The sequence below is a fragment of the Remersonia thermophila genome, chromosome 6 (genome assembly GCF_042764415.1).
Source record: "Remersonia thermophila strain ATCC 22073 chromosome 6, whole genome shotgun sequence".
NCBI classification, from domain to species: Eukaryota; Fungi; Ascomycota; class Sordariomycetes; order Sordariales; family Chaetomiaceae; genus Remersonia; species Remersonia thermophila.
Genome location: NC_092222.1, coordinates 218,482 through 237,996, shown reverse-complemented (window position 1 = coordinate 237,996; position 19,515 = coordinate 218,482). Strand labels below are relative to the sequence as shown.

The window sequence follows — 19,515 nt, the reverse complement described above, 5'->3', positions numbered from 1 at the left end:
GAGTGCTGGCACACCAAGACACACGACCACGACGATCCGGCTCTCCTCCCTGCAGCCTCCCACCTGCCCATCCCGTCGTTTCACGACTTGAGGCGAGCCATTTGCGAGATTTTGGAGATTCAAAACGATCGCGACCACGACGACAAGCACCCCCATCACCGCCTTCGGTAAACAAAGCCACTCGTTACGGTAACCTGCCCTGACCTGCATCCCGAATGAACTCAGACCTTAGCCTTTCGCGGGCCCTCGGCGGCCTGCGGATCGCAAACCCCGATGATTCCCCCGAACCATCCGTCGAAGCGTCGCCCGAGATGGCCAAGGATGCGGACGATCAGCAGACCGCGACCCTGACGACCGCAGCTACGGCGACGCCCAGCGCGGAACCCCAAAAGGGGGTCAACGATGCGCCCCGCGAACCCCCGGCGGCCGAGCCCGAACCCCCTCAGCCCACCCCGGCCGCTCCTCAGGAGGCTCCCCCTCGATCCCGTCATACGTACGAGTCAGCCGCTGCCATCCTCAAGAATGCCCAGAACAGCCTAAACGCCCAACGAGGGATCCAGAGCCCCACCGCCGCCGCCGCCGCCGCCGGCGCCGCTACCACCGCCACCACCACCATCGCTACCGGCACCAGCGAGCAGCCCGTCCCGGCACCTCATGCCACCCATCCGTCGGCGCACGACGGCCAGGCCCCGGGCTCTGCGCCCTACCCCGTCCAGAGCCAGATGCCCGAACAAGACCCCCAACAAGCCCCTCCGTACGGGACGTCCAGGGGCGACACGCAAGCCCGGTCGTCCGTGTACGGCGGGACGCGGGGTGGGGATCCGAGGATGGACCAGAGGGTGGACTCGTCCCCCATCCCGTCGCGCGAGGGGAGCCGGTCGTACCACTCGGGCCGCCCGGGTCTGGGCCGCCCGGGTCCCGTTCACCCAGGCATGCCGCCGAGGAGGAGCTCGCGGGGCATGGGAGGGGGGGGGTACGCCGCGGTTCCGGGAATACCGCAGGCGCCGCAGGGCGCCTACGGCCTCGAGACGCACGTTCCGGCGAGCAGCGAGGAGTGGAAGGACCGTGGCGCGGCCGTCAGCCTGAGGAGAGAGGTGGATGCCGAAGGGAGGACCATCATCAAGTCGGTTAAGAAGGGAGTTCGAGACTTTTCGTTCGGCCGGATCCTCGGGGAGGGGTCGTACAGCACCGTGTTCCTCGCCACCGACCGCCAGACCCTCCGAGAGTACGCCATCAAGGTGCTCGAGAAGAAGCACATCATCAAGGAGAACAAGATCAAGTACGTCAACATCGAGAGGGACACGCTCAACCGGCTCACGGAGCACCCGGGCATCGTCCGCCTCTACTACACGTTTCAGGACGAAACGTCGCTCTACTACGTTTTGGACCTCTGCACCGGCGGCGAGCTGCTCGGCGCCCTCAAGAAGACGGGCTCGTTCGACGTCGAGTGCACGAGGTTCTACGGCGCCCAGATCCTGGACGCCATCGCCTACATGCACTCCCGCGGCGTCATCCACCGCGACCTCAAGCCCGAGAACGTGCTGCTCGACGACCAGATGCACGTCAAGATTACCGACTTTGGCACCGCCAAGCTCCTGCCCGACCCTCGGAACCCGCCGCCGCCGGAGGACCCGATGCGGCAGAACGGCTCGCGGCACGACGAGAGGAACGCCTCGTTCGTCGGCACGGCCGAGTACGTGAGCCCGGAGCTCTTGACGGACAAGGCCGTCGGCAAGCCCAGCGACCTCTGGGCGTTTGGGTGCATCATCTACCAGCTGCTCGTCGGGCGGCCGCCGTTCAAGGCGGCCACCGAGTACCTCACCTTCCAAAAGATCGTCGGCCTCGAGTACGAGTTCCCTCCCGGATTCCCCCCGGCGGCCCGGGACCTTGTCGAGCGCTGCCTGGTTCTGGACCCGGCCCGCCGCTTGACGGTCGAACACATCAGGAACCACGAGTTCTTTGACGGGCAGCAGTTCGGGCCCGAGCTGTGGAGGACCAAGGCGCCGCGCCTGCGGCCGTACCAGCCGCCGCCGGCGGAGCCGCACATCATCCAGCTCAACGGCGGCGGCTCCAGCCCGCCCAAGCCGCCCGCGTCCCGGGGAAACCAGCCCAACGGCGGGCCGCGGCCCGCCCGCATCATCACGGAGCTGCCGCCGCCGACGCAGCTCGACATCGAGTGGTCGCCGGTGCTGACGAGAAACAACGAGCGCATCCTCAAGCTGGGGGACCTGATGGTCATCTCGTCGCCGATCCCCAACAGCCTGCACGGGAAGGGGGACGGCGAGGGGGGCCACAAGAAGCTGTCGCGTTTTTTCGGCGGGAGCACGACAAAGAAGCGCCAACGGCTGGTCATGGTGACGTCGAGCGGCCGCATCGTGATGGCGCCGGCGGGCGGGGAGGAGAAGCGGGCCAAGCAGGAGATTTCGCTGCTGGCGCCGGATTGCTCGTGGAAGACGCAGATCGACGCCAAGGGTCAGGCGGTGTGGTGCGTCGATTCGGTGAGTTTTTTTTTTTTTTTTTTTTTTTTTTTTTTTTTTTTTTTTTTTTTTTTGCTCTGCTTCGAGGAACCCAACCACTACTACAAGATATCTCTATCTATTTGCTGACTCTGCCATGTCCGTTCAGAACGGCGTACACTACACCTTTGAAGAGCCCAAATCGTCCCAGGCGCAACAAAGCAGCGAGGCCAAGTTCTCGGTCGATGATTGGATCGAAGCGCTCGAACGGGCCAAGGACCTAGCCATCTCGCAAAACGTGACGGGCTCGTACACGAGCGACAACGGGTTCGGGGACATGTCGTCGTCCATGTCGAGCCCCGCGAGCACCATGGGGGGCGGAGCCAACTTTGGCGGCGACGGGGGGTACAGCATCAGCGATCGGTCCGGGCGCAACCAGTTCAACAAGAGCCAGGCGAGCTTGGAGGACGGCATGTCGGTGCGGAGGAACCGGTTTAGCAAACGGCAGTCCAAGAATGGGTTGGGGGCGGCTTTCTAACATCACAGGGTAGATCGAGGTGACGGGACGGGACGGGACGGGGCTTGAAGGTAGAAAGGGGAAACGACAGGGGTGAGATGGAGAGAGAGAGAGAGAGAGAGAACCCAAAGTGTCATGGGGATATTTTTCTTGTTGTGTTTATTAATTCTTGTTTGTTGTTGTGTTCTGGGAGGACGGGCATAGCATATTTGGGATCGCGCCTCTTTTTTTTTTTTTTTTTCTCTTTTTTTTTTCTTTTCTCTCTTTTCTTAGTACCTTTAATGGGGGCATTTTCGGTAGCGTCGCGTACCTCCAGTAGGTACACCGGTAGGCACTTCGAGGCGTTCTTATGGGTCATGACCGGTGTGCTTAAGCTTGTGCGTGCTCCGTGCGTGCTCCGTATCCTTCGTAGCTAGTTACCTATCTTGGATGTCCCTGACTCGGTCGGTCAGGTTGCGCCGTGGTTGACGACGGCAGCTCCCGTTCTTCGAGAGCTGAAGACCCCACACCCCGCCCCCCCCCTCCCCGCCCCCCCACTTGGCCACCCCCGGTTCAGCGCTTCCCGCGTTGCTCTGGGAACGCGACAAGTCAACAAAGCAATCGGGCAGCGACAGAGGCAATTGGCTCGGGCGGCGCCAACACAGAACCCAATCCAAGAGCTGGTTGGTGGTTGAAATGGCCTGGTCCCTCCCGGGGGCTCAGCTCTTTGTCCTCTCTGTTGTTTTTCCCCTCGTCCCGTCGTAACACGACTTGATGAGTTATACCCTGCAGCGCATTTCTGCGTTGCCTTTGACGACGACGACGACGACGAAGACAACAACCACACCTCGGCGTCGTGTTTGCTGATTGTTGTTTTTTTTTTCTGCTGCGCCGCTCTTGGTCTTTTGCTGATTCGGGCTGCTCAGAGTCTGGAACTCGGAAGACGAAAGCGAGAAATTGCATTGCCTTTTTTTTGTTTTGAACGACCACGATACCCCGACGTCAGCAAGCATTCCCCTCGCATTCCCCTCGCATTCCCCTCGCATTCCCGCCATCACCCACATTCCACCGCCTTTTGCTCCACACCCCCCGTCCCCCCGTCCTCCATTCCTCAGGGAATCCAAGAACACAGACGACACAATGCCTCCCGTGGAGAGGGACGCTCCTCGTGAGCTGCCGCCGCTGAAACACCAGCATTCCGCCTCAACAGATCACGTCCGCGCTCTGGTGCCCATGTAAGTCGTCTTCCATCGCCGCCGCGAGCTTTCTTGGCCGAAGCCTGCACCAGGGCCTGCAGCCCAGGGATCACGGCTCTCTCTACCCTCTCGGACCATGCACGCTGCCATGCTGCCGCGCCATGGCCTCCCTGCTCTGGCGGTCGCTGATTCGGAACAGGTGGGATAGCTCCGATCCCGAGCGGGCGCCTCCTCCGCTCCCCATGCACCCCCAATCCCCCAACCTCTCCCGCCCGGGCACCTCGCCCGTCATCCAGAGCGCCCACGCCGCCATCGCCGAGAAGGCCCGCGAGAACTCGGCCTCTCTGGTGCCGCACCGGCCCAAGCGGATCGACTCGTCGCCCGAGCGTAACACCCCGAGCCCTACCAACCTGCGGTCGTCGCACCGCCGCACGCAGTCCACCGTCAAGGACCTGAGCCTCATGCTCGAGGCCACCGCCCGCGGGGAGCCCGTCCAGGGTGCCCCACGCTCGCCCGAAAAGTCAGATCGGCCCGTGACGCCGCAGCGGAGGGACACGAGGGACGCCTTCTTGGAGGCCAAGGACTACAGTCAGGAACGGTCGTCCACCAGCACTCCAACGCCAGGTCCTAGCTTGACCCCCATCATCCGTCCAATCGCGCGGCGGTCTCATCAGAACATCCTCGGCGAGAACGCGCCCCCTCCTTCGGCCACCATGATCGCCTTGCAGAACATGAGCGCCCAGAGCTGCGCCAACGCCAGCGCCACTACCACCACCACCACCACCGCCGCCGCCGCCGCTAGCAGCGCCGCTAGCACCACCACGACCACCACGACCGCCACGACCACCACCCCCAGCCATCCCGTGCCCGCACCCCAGCCGGCTCCCAAGGAGCCCGGCGTGCCGCTCGCTAACATTACGAACGGCTCCTCGGGCATCTTCAAGACGGCCAGCTCCCTCGAGTCGTTGTCCCACCAGATCTTGACCCTGACGGACATCGCCACCACCCTCCAGAAGGAGATGGCGACCCTCAGCCGACGCAGCAGGGATAACGCTACCGATCTGCTGAGCCTCAAGGAGGCCACCAACGCCCGCGATGAGGACATTCGCAAGAGCCTCCGCGAGCTCATCTCGGACGTCAAGAACCGCGGCGCCGTCAGGGACCCCTACGGGGGGCCTCTGATGATGGACGGCCGCCATCATCCTTCGTCTCCCACGCAGTCCACCAAGTCGGCCGGTCCCCGCCCCTTCTCTCTTCCTCGCATCCCTTCCCCCACCAGCTTTTTCGACCGCGAATCCCTGCTCAGCACCCCGTCCCTCGTCTCGGACACGGCGCCCTCGCCCGCCACGGTGGCCCTCTTGGAGAAGATCATCCGCGAGATGGGCACCAAGGAAGGCCAGGAAAACCTGCTTGGCCGCCTCACCGAGCTGGCCGAGAAGCTCTCAGGCATGGCCACCGCCGGGAAGCTCGAAGAGCTCGTCGACCTCGTCAGGTCCGCTCAGCAGCAGGCTCTCGTCCCAGCGGCCGCCGGCGGAGGTAGAGGCGGAGGCGGCGATGGAGGGACGCGCGACAGGGGCTGGGGCCTCGACGATGACGACGACAACCGCTCCCACCGCAGCGCCCTGGACTTCCTGCACGCTGCAACGGCCGGCTTCCAGCCCTCCGACAGGAGCAGCGCCGCCGGCGCCGCCGGCGACGCCGCCCTGCACGAGGAAATCCTCAAGGCCATCCGCGGCGTCAAGGACAGCGTCACGCAAGGCGGCGGCCTAACCGCCGAAACCAAGGCGCTGGTCCGCGAGCTGCGCGGCGAGGTCCTCGGCATGGGCCGCGACATCGGCCGTCGTCTCGACGAGGTGGCCGAGAAGAGCGCCGCCACGGGCCAGTCCGCGGCCGCCACCAAGGCCGACGTGATGGAGGTGATCGACCAGGGCCTGGCGGAGATGACGCAGCAGATGAGCACCCTCCTGCGCGAGCATCGCCGGCAGTCGTTCGCGAGCGCGGCGATCCCCGCCGATGCATCCCGCGGCGGCGATCCGTCGGCCGTGTCGGCCATCGACTACAAGGAGATCTACAACAGCGTGCGCGCCGCCCTCAAGGACACGCAGGCCGGCAAGCCGCGGGGCCAGGAGCTCCGCCGCGAGGATGTCGTGCAGGCCGTCAAGGACGCCTGGGAAAAGTACAAGCCCGAGATCGAGATCCAGCAGATCGGCCTCGAGCGCGAAGAGGTCCTGGCCTGCCTGGAGGAGGGCCTCAGGGCGTATGCCCCGCGCGACGACCGCCCGCCCGGCGCCACCCGCGACGAAGTCCACCAGGCGGTGGCCGAGGCGCTCAAGAAGTACATCCCGCCCAAGGTCGACATGCCGCCGCCGCTCACGAGGGACGACCTGATGGAGGCGGTCAGAGAGTGCCTCGAAGAGTTTGAGTTCCCCGTCGCGCCGGGGATGGGCCTGGAGCTGACACGGGCGGACGTGCTGGAGGCCGTTAAGGAGGGGCTTCGGCAGCTTCCGCAGCCGGCCGCCGCGGCGTCGGCCGCCGACCTTACCAAGGGCGACGTGCTGAATGCCGTCTCCGAGGGCCTGCAGGCGTTTGACTTTTCGGCCGTCTACGCCAACGCCCTGGTGCCGCAGTCCGTGACCAAGGGGGACGTCTCGGACGCGGTCAGGTCCGGGCTGAAGGGCCTGGACCTGTCTTCGGAGATCATGGACGCCGTCCGGGAAGGCCTGGACGGGAGCGAGCTTCCGACCAACGTGGCCCACGCCGTCATGCAGGCGATCCAGTCATACGACTTTGCGGCCGCTGTCGCGGCCGGCATCCCCCGGCCCGACCTGTCCCGCGTGGACGTCTCGGACGCGGTCAGGGAGGGCATCGAGAGCCTGGACCTCAACGGTACGATCGCGGCCGCCGTCAAGGACGCGCTCAGGGACGTCGACTTTTCCGAGCCGTACTCCAAGGCGCTCGTGCCCGCCTCGGCGATCCCGCGCTCCGCCTCGCCGCCCGTGGGCGACGTCCCCCGGGCCAACGTCGCCGACGCGGCGGACCTCTCCAGGGGCATTGCCGACGCGGTCAAGACGGCGCTGGACGACTTTGACTTTTCTCGCCTGACCGAGTCCTTGACCGGGCGCCCTGACTTGTCGCGCGTGGAGGTGGCCGACGCGGTCAAGGAGGCGCTCGAGGCCCTGGATCTGTCGCAGGAGGTTGCCGACGCCGTGAAGCGCTCGCTGGAGTCGTTCGATCCGGCATCGCTTTCCCGCTCCGGCGCGGATCTGTCGCGCGGCGACGTCGTCGATGCGGTCAAGGAGGGCCTTGGATCGCTCGACCTGTCCGAGGCCAAGCTGGCCGAGGTTGTCAAGAAGGAGCTCCAGGCGTTTGACTTCCCGGCGGCTCGGGCCAACGCGTCGACCCCGGCGGAGGGTGGCGGCGGCGGCAGCAACGATGAAGTTCTCCGGCGCCTCCTCGAGATCAAGGAGCTGCTCCAGGCCGAGATCAAGGCCGCGTCTGCCGAGGCCAAGGAGAGCATCGCCGCGAATGCTCGCGACACGGAGAAGATCCTCGATGCCGCCCGCGACGGCTTCGAGAAGCTGCGTGCCGACATCGAGGGCTACGTCGACCGCGCCAAGGCGGGCGGCGAGCCGGAGCAGGTCTCGGACCAGCTTCTCCTTACCCTCGACAGCTTCCGCGAGGAGCTTGCCAACCTGATCACCAAGTCCTCGGACGTGTCCAAGACGATGCTGCGCGAGGAGATCGATTCTCTGCGCGACGCCGTCAACTCGTCGCTCGTCCCGGTCATTCCGCACGCCGGCAACCACGGTGCCGGCAACAAGGAGGTGCTCGAGGCGCTGCACGAGGGCATCCACGCTCTCCGCAAGGACATCGGCGCCCGCCCCATCGCAGGGCTCACCGAGATCCTCGACGCCCTGGAGGCGGGGTTCGGGGACATCCGGGCGAGCATCACCAACCTTCGCGACAAGCCGGCCGATCTGACCGCCAACGACGAGATCCTCGACGCGCTCAAGGAGGGGCTCGACAGCGTGCGCGCCGACATCGAGGCGCTTCGCCAGGAGGCCAAGACCGAGCGTTCCCTGGCAGCCGTCAGCCCCGAGACCGCCTCCCGGTCGGTGGTCCCTGCCGACCAGCCGGCCCTGACGCACGACGACATCAAGAACCTCGAGGCGCTCATCGCTCAGCTCGGCACCAAGGTCGAGGCGCTCGAGTCGGCCCCCCGGCCCAGCGTCTCGCCCATGTCCAAGGAGGACCTGGAGCACATGGACAAGAAGCTTCAAGACGTTTCGGCCGCGCTCCGGTCCATGCCCAACATCGCGCCCTTGGAGTCCCTCGAGGCGAGCATCCGCAAGATCCAGGACACGGTGGACGAGCTGGCGACCCGAGAGCACCACGCGCCGCCGAAGCCGGCGCTCACGGACCCGGCCACGCGGGAAGATGTCGAGGCCATCGAGACCATCCTGCGCAACACCAAGGCCAAGCTCGACGACTTCATGGACGGCGAGCAGATGGTGAAGAAGGACCACATCGACAGCCTCGAGACCATGATCCTGGAAGCCCGGGAGAGCGTCGGTGGGCTGGCAAACCAGGTCGACGGCGTCTCGCGCAAGGAGCACATCGACGCGCTCGAGAAGCTGGTCGAGGACACCCGGCAGAGCCTCGGCGGGCTGGCCGCGCAGGTCGACTCGCTGTCGCGCCGCGAGGACGTGGCCATGGTCGAGTCGCTCGTCAACCAGGTCGTGGCGGCTTTCGACGAGATGAAGGAGCGCCACGAGAAGGCCCTCGAGGATCCCGAGAAGGTCACCAAGACGGACGTCGAGGCGGTCGAGGCGGTGTGCCTGGACACCAAGTCGCTGGTCGAGCACATCCAAAAGGTCGATCTCCTCGGCGTGCCGTCCAAGGAGGATATCGAGGCGCTGGAAGCGCGGCTTGGCGATCTCCGGGACCGGATCGACGCCCATGCCGAGGCGACCGCCAAGGCCTTCGAGGAGCGCCAGGCCGAAACGGTCGGCGTGGGCGTCGGCATCGCCGAGGTCAAGACCATCCTCGAGAAGTTCGAGACGGTGATGGCGTCCAAGCTTGCCGACGGCGCGCGGGGCGTCGACTCGATCCACAACATCCTGGACGCCCTCGCGGCCAGCGTGCGCAAGAACGACTCGCTCTCGGACGGCGTCAAGGAGGTGCTCGACACGGTCAAGCTCGAGTTTGAGGACTCCAAGACGGCCATGGTGGGCGTCAAGCTCGAGCTCGACGAGAAGCTGCAGTCCAACGTCGACGCGGTCGTCGCCAAGCTGGACGAGCGCCTGGGCGAGCTGGCGACCAAGCACGAGGAGCTGCAGCTCGTGCTGGACGACCGGGCGACCAAGGCCGAGGCGCGCGACGCCGACGTGGAGGCGGCGGTCGGCGGCACCAAGGCGATCGCCGAGGAGCTCAAGACGCTGGTCGACACGCTGGGCAGCGCCGTGACCGACTCGCTGGAGAAGATGGAGGAGGCGAGCAAGACGGTGTTTGTGCGGGTCGAGGACCTGGCCGCCAAGGCGGACGAGAACCACGCCGAGGCCAAGACGGAGCACCAGCTCACGCGCGAGCAGGTCCAGGAGGCCATCGGCAAGGTCGACGGCCTCCAGGGCCAGGTGGCCGAGTACCAGCCCAAGATCCTCGAGACGGTGCAGGAGCTCATGGTGTCGCTCGCCGACAGGTACGAGACGCTCAAGACGACGGCCGCGGCCATCCACGAACGCGTCGAGAACCCCATCCTGCCTCCGCCGCCCGAGAAGTACGACGACGCGGCCGTCCTCGAGCGCCTCGACGCGCTGGTCGGCCACACCGCCGTCGCCGACAAGGCGTTTGAGCAGCTCGGCACGCTCGACCAGGTGCACGAGCAGGTCAAGGCGGTCGCGGCGGAGCTGTCGGCCTTCCTGGCGGCGCAGACGCAGCGCATCGCCGACGAGCGCGAGGAGCGCGAGAGGTCGCTGCAGGAGACCACCATCGCGCTGGAGCGCCGCAAGGAGGAGAAGGAGCAGGTCGACGCCCTGGTCGCGACGCTCCGCGAGGAGGAGCTCCGTCTCCGCGAGGTCATCACCGTGACGCTGCCCGAGGAGCAGGCCAAGGTGACGGAGCAGTTCCTGGCCAACCTCATGGCCGAGGAGGCGCGGCTCAAGGAGTCGACGGCCAAGCTGGTCGAGGAGCAAGAGCAGCTCAAGGCGTCGTTCCTGGCCAACCTCCAGGAGGAGCAGGCCCGGCTGATGGAGGCGACGGTGGCCCTGAAGGAGGAGCAGGACAAGCTCAAGGAGGCGTTCCTCGGAAACCTGCGCGAGGAGGAACAGCGGCTCAAGGAGATGAACGATGCCCTTCGCGACGAGCAGCAGCTTCTCAAGGACGGCTTCCTGTCGTCGCTCCGCGAGGAGGAGGCGCTGCTCAAGGAGGTCAACGCCGGCCTCCGCAAGGAGCAGGACGAGCTGCGCGAGCTGTTCGCGGCCAGCCTCAAGGAGGAGCAGGAGCGCCTCCGCGCCGCCAACGACGCCCTGCGCCAGGAGCAGGAGACCATCAAGGCCACGCTCAAGGAAGACCAGGAGCGGTTCAAGGTGGAGCTGCTCGCCAACCTGATGGAGGAGGAGGCCCGCCTGAAGGAGGCCAACGCCGCCCTCCGCGCCGAGCAGGAGGCCATGCGGGCCGAGTTCCTCGCCGCTCTCAAGGAGGAGGAATCTCGCCTGCGCGACTCGCTCCAGGCCCTGCGCGACGAGCAGGAAGGCCTCCAGAAGCAGAAGAACCGCCTCACGGCCGACCTGTCGGCTCTCGACACGGCCCTGCGGATCCGGAGGGAGGAGCTGGACGACATGGAGCAGCGCGCCGAGAGCCTCGAGCGGAGGATCCTCGAGGGCGTCATGGACCACTCGCGGGTGCTTCTTATGGCCAAGACCAACCGGGCGACGGCGGCGGCGGCGGCCATGAATCGCAAGCGGGTTTCGTCGGCGCACAAGTCGTCGTCGTCGTCGTCGGGAGCAGCGACCACGCCCGGCGGCGGAGAAGGGTCGGAGAAGCCGAGGAGCTCCATCGCCATGGCCATGGCCTCGCGCAGCAAGGGCGCCGCCGGCTCGTCCTCGTCCCCGGCCGCGTCCGGGTCGGCCTCGTCGGCCGCCCGCCGCATCTTCTCGCTCACCCAGATCACCAACAACGTCCCCGTCGGCGGCATCAAGCGCAGCCAGAGCGTTAGGACCGCCGGCGGCCCGGGCCTCTCGGCGGCCCGGAGCGGCAGCGACCGGCATCGCAAGACCAGCTGGGGCGCCGCCACGGGCGGCGGAAGCAAAGGGTACGGCGACCTCGGGCTCGGCGGCTCGGCGTCGGCCGGCGAGGACAAGGAGAACCTGAACCTCGACATCGACCTGGAGGACCTGGACGGCGGGTTCCGAAAGGGAGGGGATGCCGAGCACGATGCCGCGCGCGAGCTCGCCCCGCCGGCCGAGGAGCAGAGCGACGATGAGCGCGAGGAGGAGGAGAAGGAGGAGCAGGAGGAGGAGGAGGTCGACGACGACGACCGGTTCAGCGACCTCGGCGGCCCTCAGCCGGATGACGAAACCAGAAGCCTGCGCAGGTCGAGCCACGGCACAACGGTGATCAACCCGGAGGCCGGCGAGGGTCGGGAGGAGCAGGATGACGAGGAGGAGGACGACGACGACGATGACGACGACGACGAGGAGGAGCCTTGGTCGGATCAGGAAGGTCAGGATCCCCGGGCGGCGGCTGGTGAGAAGGAGGCTGAGGAGGAGGACGATGAGGAGGAGGAGGAGGAGGAGGAGGAGGACGACGACGACGACGACGATGATGATGATGATGCCGCGAGCGATTGGACGGAGAGCGTGGTTGGTAAGGAGGAGGGTGACGAGGAGAAGGGAGAGGCGATGAGCAACGAGGCGGCTGCCCCGGCGGCAGCGGCGACGACAGCGGCTGCTGCTGGTGCGGTGCCCGTTGCTGCGACGAGCTAAACAAACACCACATCACATGAACAGGCCCCAGGCCCCAACGGAACAGGAGGGGGAGGTGTGGTGGTTTGCCGCCCATGGGACGGATGATGGATGACGGATGATGGATCATGGTCTTTCCTTTGTCGGATTTCCTTGTGTCTTGCTTTATTCTTATTCTCATGTATGAATCATGATGGTTTGATGGGCGGTCGTAGTCGTCGTATGATTTGGGCACGGATGACGGATAGCAAGGAGGAAGACGAGAGGAGGATGCGAGTTGAGGGATGGTATGGTATGGTGTGGTATGGTATGCTGCGGAGTCATGATGATGGCTTTTTCTTATGGATAGCTAGCTACCTAGTCAAGTCCCCAATGGTAATGTACATGATACTTCAGCTGTACCTTGTCTCGTGTCCTTCCAACCAGCCCTTTTTCTGCGGATTTGTGAATGCCCATGTGCCTATACTACATGTCGCTATATAGCTAGGTTCCCTTCGTCCATGGAAATGAAGAAGATGACAATGGCCTTGATCACCCAGATGTGTGTGTGCTTTCTCTGTTTGAGGAACCCCTTTTTTTTTTTTCTTTCTTTCCTCGGACATGGAGTCGTCAACATGTGATACAGCATAATAGTACACCACGCTCAAGGGCTGCTTCTCATTGATTTCTCCTGCCACGTCTGCAACGTGATATCGGATACCATCCTCCTCAAGGAGATGATTTGAGGAGGTGGTTGGGCGGCCCGATCTTTTCCTTGCCATCCATCCACGGCCTCAGCACCTCGGGGATGGTCACCGTCTTGTCGGCCTCGTTCCAGCCGTTCTCGAGGATCGCGGCCAGGACGCGGGGGACGGCGAGGGCGGTGCCGTTGACGGTCCACGGGTAGTCGAGCTTGCCGGCGCTCTGGAGCTTGAGCCGGGTCGCCAGCCGGCGCGTCTGGTAGTCGGTGCAGATGCTGGTGCTCGTGACCTCGCCCCAGCCGCCGTTGCGGTCGCGGCGCGAGGGGAAGAAGGCCTCGATGTCGCACTTGCGGTAGGCCGAGGCGCCGAGGTCGGCGGTGGGCATCTCGAGGACGCGGCAGTGCAGGCCCAGCGAGCCGAGGATGTCGGTCTGCAGGTCGAGCATCTCGTCAAACACCTCGCGGGTGGCGGCGGCGTCGGGCGGGGTCCAGGCGAAGAGCTCGACCTTGGTGAACTCGTGGACGCGGTAGAGGCCCTTGGTCTCGGACCCGCGGGCGCCGGCCTCGGCGCGGTAGCAGCGGGAGGCGGCGACGCGGCGGATGGGCAGCTCCGGCTCGTTGATGGTGGTGTCGGCCTTCATGGCGGCCAGGGGGATCTCGGCGGTGCCGGCCAGGCACCACTCGGGTCTGCCGCGGGCGGCGTCGGCGGGGGACTGGGCGATGGCGTAGATCTGGGTCTCGCCGTGGGCGTCGCGGGGCTGGAAGCCGCAGGCGCCGGCGATGTGGGAGTAGACCATGCTCGGGGGGCTGACCTGGCGCCAGCCGGCGCGGGCGGCGGCGGCGAGGGCGTAGCTGACGAGGGCGTGCTCGAGCTGGGCGGCCTCGCCGACGAGGAAGTACCAGCCCCAGCCCGAGGTGGTGCCGGCGCCGGCGAAGTCGAGGATGCCCAGCTCGGCGCCGATGTGGACGTGGGAGCGCCAGACGCGGTCCGAGGCGGAGGGGTCGGGCTCCGGGTGGTCGTTGATGTAGCTGAGCACGACGGGCTCGTCGCCGCGCGGGGTGGCGTCGCTGGTGAGGTTGGGGATGGCCAGGGCGAGGCGGTGCATCTCGGCCGAGATGGCGGCCTCGGCATCTTCGAGGGCGGCCAGGTCGGCCTTGATCTTGCGGCCTTCCTCGATCAGCTCGTCGCGCGACAGGGAGCGCAGCTCGGCCGCCTCGTCGTCGCCGCTCTCGTCGCGGGTGGGGTCCGGGTTGGCGAGCAGGCGGCGGATCATGTTGCTCCGGACGCGGAGGCCGCGGCCCTGGTGGCGCGTGGCATGCCACCGGGAGAAGAGGTCGTTGATGCGAGCCGGGTAGGCGGCGGCGGCATGATAGTTGCGGTCGCGGGCGTTCTGGGCGTAGAGCTCGGCGTTCTCGCGGATGTGCTTGAGGTTGAGGACGGCCTTGGGGGCGGTGGGCGGGGCACGAGCGGTCGGGGGGTCGGGTTGCTGGTGCTCGGAGGAGATCGGGGATGGTGCTTGGTCCTGGCGGAGAGAAGGGGTGCTATGGTAGAAGGCGGCCGAGGGCGGACATGGTGATAATGACGAGGATCGCGGCGTGGGTGTTGGTGTTTGTGGTGGTGGTGGTGGTAGTGGGAGGTGATGATGGCGGGGCGAGGCGACAAGAAGCCGGGGCCGGGTCGAGGCTTGCAGGCACCGCAAGCAGGAATACGACCTGCCGGTGCCGGCAAGCAGGGGCCTCATCCCTTCAATGAGCTCGAGCAAGAGACGAGGGAGCACGAGGGGATTGCAAAGCGGTCAAGACGAGATTTGCTTTGCAGGTTCCATGGCGTCGTCCAACATGGAACATTGGCCGTTGAGCGCAAAGCGCCCGAAGCGAAAGGTGAGGACGGTGGGGCCGCGCAGCTTTCGTGCAGCGCCAAGATTTCTTTGTTGGAGGAGCTATGACCACATGCTGGTCTTGGCACCTGGGCCACAAACCCGACGTTTCGATTGGATCGAGGCTGTTCCAGTCTTGGCGAAATACCCACGCAGAAGGCATGCACGATGTCAGCCAAACAAGTCCACAAAGCCCCCTGGAGCCCTACGGGGGAACTGCGAGGACAAGGAGTGGATATTAGTTATCCGCTCGTTAGCGCGTACATGCCCACAGACTGCACATACTAGTACCATTATACTGTGGTATGTAGGAGTTACTGTGTACGCTGCCCAGCTACCTCCCGCTACACGCAGAACGCTGTTGCTCTCCCTCTCGCATTATACCTTGGCGTATATGCTGGCCAATGGCTCAGAACAATGGGGTTTCGTCAGTAGCCAGCCGTGGCTAGCACAGTACTATACTGCGTACGTAGGTACCTACGTACGAGTACAGCTCGTCTGTGGCATGCATGAAAGCCGCTTGTCGGAGAAGCCCAGCCCTCGCGGTACTCCGTACGGAACACTTTGTACCACACAAGAAAGGCTTGCGAGCTTGTGTTCTTTCTCTTTCTTTCTCTCTCTCTCTCTCCTCTCTCTCTCGTCTGGGAGACCCAGGTACGTACCCGAGTTACCGAATATCTGTTACTGCAGGAGCGTTTGAAGATCGTTGCTTGACTCAGGCGTGTGTAGGCCGCTCCACTCGACAAAACGAACTGTCAGAACCGGTCCGACTTGAGTGTGTGGCCTGATCCAACCTCCCTACGAAACGGTGGTGATAGGTCACTGATGAGGTAGCCAATGTTTTGCCACCGCCAAAAAAAAAAAAAAAAAAAAACCTCCAATGTCGATGGCATCATTACGAGCTGTTCCTCAGCTGTTCCTCCATCGCGGAATCCACAGGGCATTGTCAACCGCTGGGGTCGCTTGCGCTCTAGCCATGCATGTGCCGTTTGGGGTCCAACATTGGTGACGGCCGTTGTGGATGTGGTGGATACGGCAAGTTGATGCAGACGCAGCGAAGCGACACTACAATTTGCCCAGCCTCGCTGCCACAGGCCGTGGAGCCCCAAGACGGCCCCCCCTGGGCCGCACGGCAGGCCAATCAGCAACCCAGGAATAGATCCTGAAACAGGGAAAGCCGGTGGCAAGCAGGGCAGCGGCGGGCTGTTCCACTCATTTTCCACCCGTAACGTTAGTTAATACTCCGTACATTACTGTGAAGGTACGCAGTTCACTCGGATCGCTGCCAAGCATTCCCCAAATCTGATCTTCCGGGCCTTTGGCTCCCCCCCGCCTCCCTCCCTTGGGCCAACCTCTCAAGGTTCGTGATGCCCTGGTTCGTCCCGGGTTGCATTGCTCAGGGGGGGGAGGGAAAAGCCGACGACAAGGCTTTTTTTTTTTTTCCCCAAAGGAATTGTGCTCAGCAGGACAGGGTCTCCATTGGGCAGGAGACGACCCGGCATCGTGTTTGTCGTGGTGTCGAACCAGGGGAAATTTTGACGCGGTCCGAGTGTCGTTCCGCGACCGGGTTCATCAACCAGGGACACAGAGGGACAAGACCTTCAAAAAAGACATCCATTAATATCACACCTCCCTTGTCTCTGGACAACCCTCCTCTCTTTCTTCGGCTCCCTGGCAGCCCTGCCTGTGCCTGTTGTGCCATTTTCACACAGGCCTCGACCCTCGTTTTGTTGGTTCTCCCATTGTTCTCCTTTCTAGACGCTCGTTGTTTGGCGCGTCTCGCGTCGTGTGATCTAGAACCCCTTCTTGCCTCCCTCTCTCTCTTTCTCTCTCGCTGTTGAGGAGGCCGTGTCTGTTTTGGGGGGGAAGTTGGTTGTGGTTTATTTTTGGGATCGTTCCCGTTTTCTCCCTCTTTGTCTTCAGGGCTTGGCCGCATCTACGGAGGGCGTCTCGGCCGTGTCGCTCAAAGCACCGTTCGTCCGTCCGTCCGTCCGTCCGTCTGCCTGTACGATCCGTGTCTTAAGCAGGCATTCTCGGGCCATCCCTTGGATTCAGGGCTGAGGCTGAGACACTTTCAAACCCTTCTCCATGTCGTTAAGATCTCCCAAGTCGCCCACCCACAGGGGCTTCGTGCCCATCGACGGCTCGGGCGAGCCGTCCTCCAACAACGAGCTTCAGGACATCCCTCTCCGCCCCATCAAGTCCAACGCCAGCTCCACCGGCACCCGCCGGCCCAACGATAAGGGCATGGACGAGAAGCATGCCATGTTCGACAAGGCCGTCGGCGGCCCGGCCGGCCGGCGGCGCATCCGCAAGGACCTCCAGCGCGTCGGCTCGTCGGGCCCCGACGACGACGTCCGGGTCAACGCCATGGGCCGCCTGTACAACAAGATCATCGGCTTCTCCGTCGTCGCCCGCTACCTCCTCTACGTCGCCCCCATCGCCCTGCTGCTCGCCGCCCCCATCATCGTCATGCCCCTCATCGGCGAGCAGCACACGGTCAAGCTCGGCGAGGGCCCCCACCACAGCCTGTGGCTGCTCTTCCTCTGGATCGAGATCTCGTGGCTGTCTCTCTGGGCCGGCAAGCTGGTCGCCCACTTCCTGCCCTTCATCTTCATGTTCTTCTGCGGCATCGTCAGCTCCGGCACCCGCAAGTACGCCACCGTCCTCAAGGGCCTCGAGATCCCCCTCTCGCTCTTCTTCTGGGGCCTCGCCTCGTGGCTCTCGTTCCGCTTCATGTGGGAGGGCGCCGGTCGCGAGTGGGCCAACATCGTCGTCCGCATCCTGCTCTCGCTCTTCCTGGCCTCGGCCGTCCTGCTCGGCGAGAAGACCCTGGTCCAGCTCATCAGCATCAGCTACCACCAGCGCTCCTTTGCCAACCGCATCGCCGACTCGAAGCGCGACATCTACCTGCTCGGCCTCATGTACGAGGCCTCGCGCACCCTGTTCCCCATGTACTGCCCCGAGTTCGCCGAGGAGGACTACGTCATCAGCGACAGCATCGAGGCCATGCTCAAGACCAACAAGGGCAAGGCGGCCGCGCCCATGAAGATCGTCGGCGAGGTCGGCCGCCTCGGCGACAAGATCACGTCCGTCTTTGGCAACATCGCGTCCGAGATCACCGGGAAGCAGGTCTTCAACCCCAACTCGGCCCACTCCATCGTGGTCGAGGCCCTCGAGAAGGTGCGCAGCTCCGAGGCCATGGCCCGCCGCATCTGGATGTCGTTCGTGGTGGAGGGCCAGGACGCCCTGTCGCTGGACGACATCATCGAGGTCATGGGCCCCGCCCACCGCGAGGAGGCCGAGGAGTGCTTCAGCACCATCGACGCCGACCAGAACGGCGACATCAGCCTCGACGAGATGGTCCGCAAGGTGGTCGAGATCGGCAAGGAGCGCAAGGCCATCGCCAACAGCATGAAGGACATCAGCCAGGCCCTCGTCGTCTTCGACAAGGTCCTGCTCTTCGTCGTCCTCATCATCGTCATCATCATCTTCCTGGCCGTCTTCCAGAGCAGCTTCATCACCACCCTCACCACCGCCGGCACCACGCTCCTCTCGCTGTCCTTCGTCTTCGCCGTCACGACCCAGGAGTTCCTCGGCTCGTGCATCTTCCTCTTCGTCAAGCACCCCTACGACGTCGGCGACCGCGTCGACATCGCCGGCCCGGAGAAGCAGCAGCTCATCGTCGAAAAGATCTCGCTCCTCTACACCGTCTTCACCCGCATCGACAAGATGCAGGTCGTCCAGGTCCCCAACATTGTGCTCAACAACCAGTGGATCGAGAACGTGACCCGCAGCAAGGCCATGAAGGAAACCATCGACGTCAACGTCGCCTTCGACACCACCTTTGAGGACATTGAGCTCCTGCGCCAGGAGATGGAGAAGTTCGTCCGCGCCCCCGAGAACTCGCGCGACTTCCAGCCCGACATCGGCATCGGCGTCGGCGGCGTCGGCGACTGCGACAAGCTCACCCTCAAGATCGCCATCAAGCACAAGTCCAACTGGCACAACGACGCCGTCCGCGCCACCCGCCGCTCCAAGTTCATGTGCGCCCTCACCCTCGCCCTCAAGCGCGTGCCCATCCACGGCCCCGGCGGCGGCGGCGACCCGCTCGGCCACCCCGCCAACCCGACCTACAGCGTGGCCGTCTCGGACGAGTTCGCCATCGCCGCCCGCACCAAGGCCGGTCAGGAGCGCGAGGCCAAGAAGCTCGCCCACCAGCTCGCCAACGGCGAGGACGGCGACCACGACCACGACCGCTCCGACGCCCACAGCACCAAGTCCTCGCGCGGCGACGCCGAGAAGCGCGCGGCCAGCCACCTCAATGCCCGCAACGCCGTCACCGAGGCCCTCGCGGACTGGAACCACGACTCGACCCTGACGCAGACCCTCGGCCGCACCACCGCCCAGCAGCAGCAGCAGCAGCAGCAACACCCACACCCCGGAGCCTCGCCCTTCGAGTCGCCTTCGGCCGTCACCCTCGGCGGCCACGGCGGCAGCCACGGCGGCGGCCGGCGCAAGGCGGGCGACACCCTCCCGCCGCAAGCGCTGAGCGGCAGCGAGGGCACGACGACGACGCAGCACGTGCACACTCGAGCGTCGACGTCGAGCCGCGCCGACTTTGACGTCGAGAGGCAGGCCGGCATGAGCGGCCCGTACGGCTCCGGCGCGGGTACGTGGCACGCCTCCGACTCGGCCGCGGCCAGCGGCAGGACGCTCGCGGGCGGGGCGAGGCAGCCGGCGCCAGCGCGGGGGCGAGCGGCAGCGGGAATGGAGGGCTCGCGCCGCCGCGGTAATTTAAGAGGAAAAGAAGAAGAAGGAAAAGGCTTCTGAGCTTGTGAAAACGGGGT

General features: G+C 64.9%; 4 protein-coding genes across 4 annotated transcripts; 3 read left to right on the top strand and 1 right to left on the bottom strand.

Annotated features, from left to right (window-relative positions):
* Positions 1–215: 215 nt before the first annotated feature.
* On the top strand, positions 216–2,994 carry VTJ83DRAFT_6247 (uncharacterized protein; the record flags this gene model as incomplete). Its single annotated transcript, XM_071012937.1, has 2 exons — positions 216–2,498; positions 2,626–2,994. The coding sequence occupies 2 exons, from the start codon at positions 216–218 to the stop codon at positions 2,992–2,994; spliced, it is 2,652 nt and encodes an 883-aa protein (XP_070863874.1).
* Positions 2,995–4,092: 1,098 nt separating this feature from the next.
* On the top strand, positions 4,093–12,130 carry VTJ83DRAFT_6246 (uncharacterized protein; the record flags this gene model as incomplete). Its single annotated transcript, XM_071012936.1, has 2 exons — positions 4,093–4,187; positions 4,348–12,130. 2 exons carry the CDS (start codon positions 4,093–4,095, stop codon positions 12,128–12,130), a joined length of 7,878 nt encoding a protein of 2,625 aa, XP_070863873.1.
* A 687-nt stretch (positions 12,131–12,817) lies between these two features.
* On the bottom strand, positions 12,818–14,530 carry VTJ83DRAFT_6245 (uncharacterized protein; the record flags this gene model as incomplete). The annotated part of the gene is made up of 1 exon (XM_071012935.1): positions 12,818–14,530. The coding sequence occupies one exon, from the start codon at positions 14,528–14,530 to the stop codon at positions 12,818–12,820; it is 1,713 nt and encodes a 570-aa protein (XP_070863872.1).
* A 2,223-nt stretch (positions 14,531–16,753) lies between these two features.
* On the top strand, positions 16,754–19,498 carry VTJ83DRAFT_6244 (uncharacterized protein; the record flags this gene model as incomplete). Its single annotated transcript, XM_071012934.1, has 1 exon — positions 16,754–19,498. The coding sequence occupies one exon, from the start codon at positions 16,754–16,756 to the stop codon at positions 19,496–19,498; it is 2,745 nt and encodes a 914-aa protein (XP_070863871.1).
* Positions 19,499–19,515: the final 17 nt, after the last annotated feature.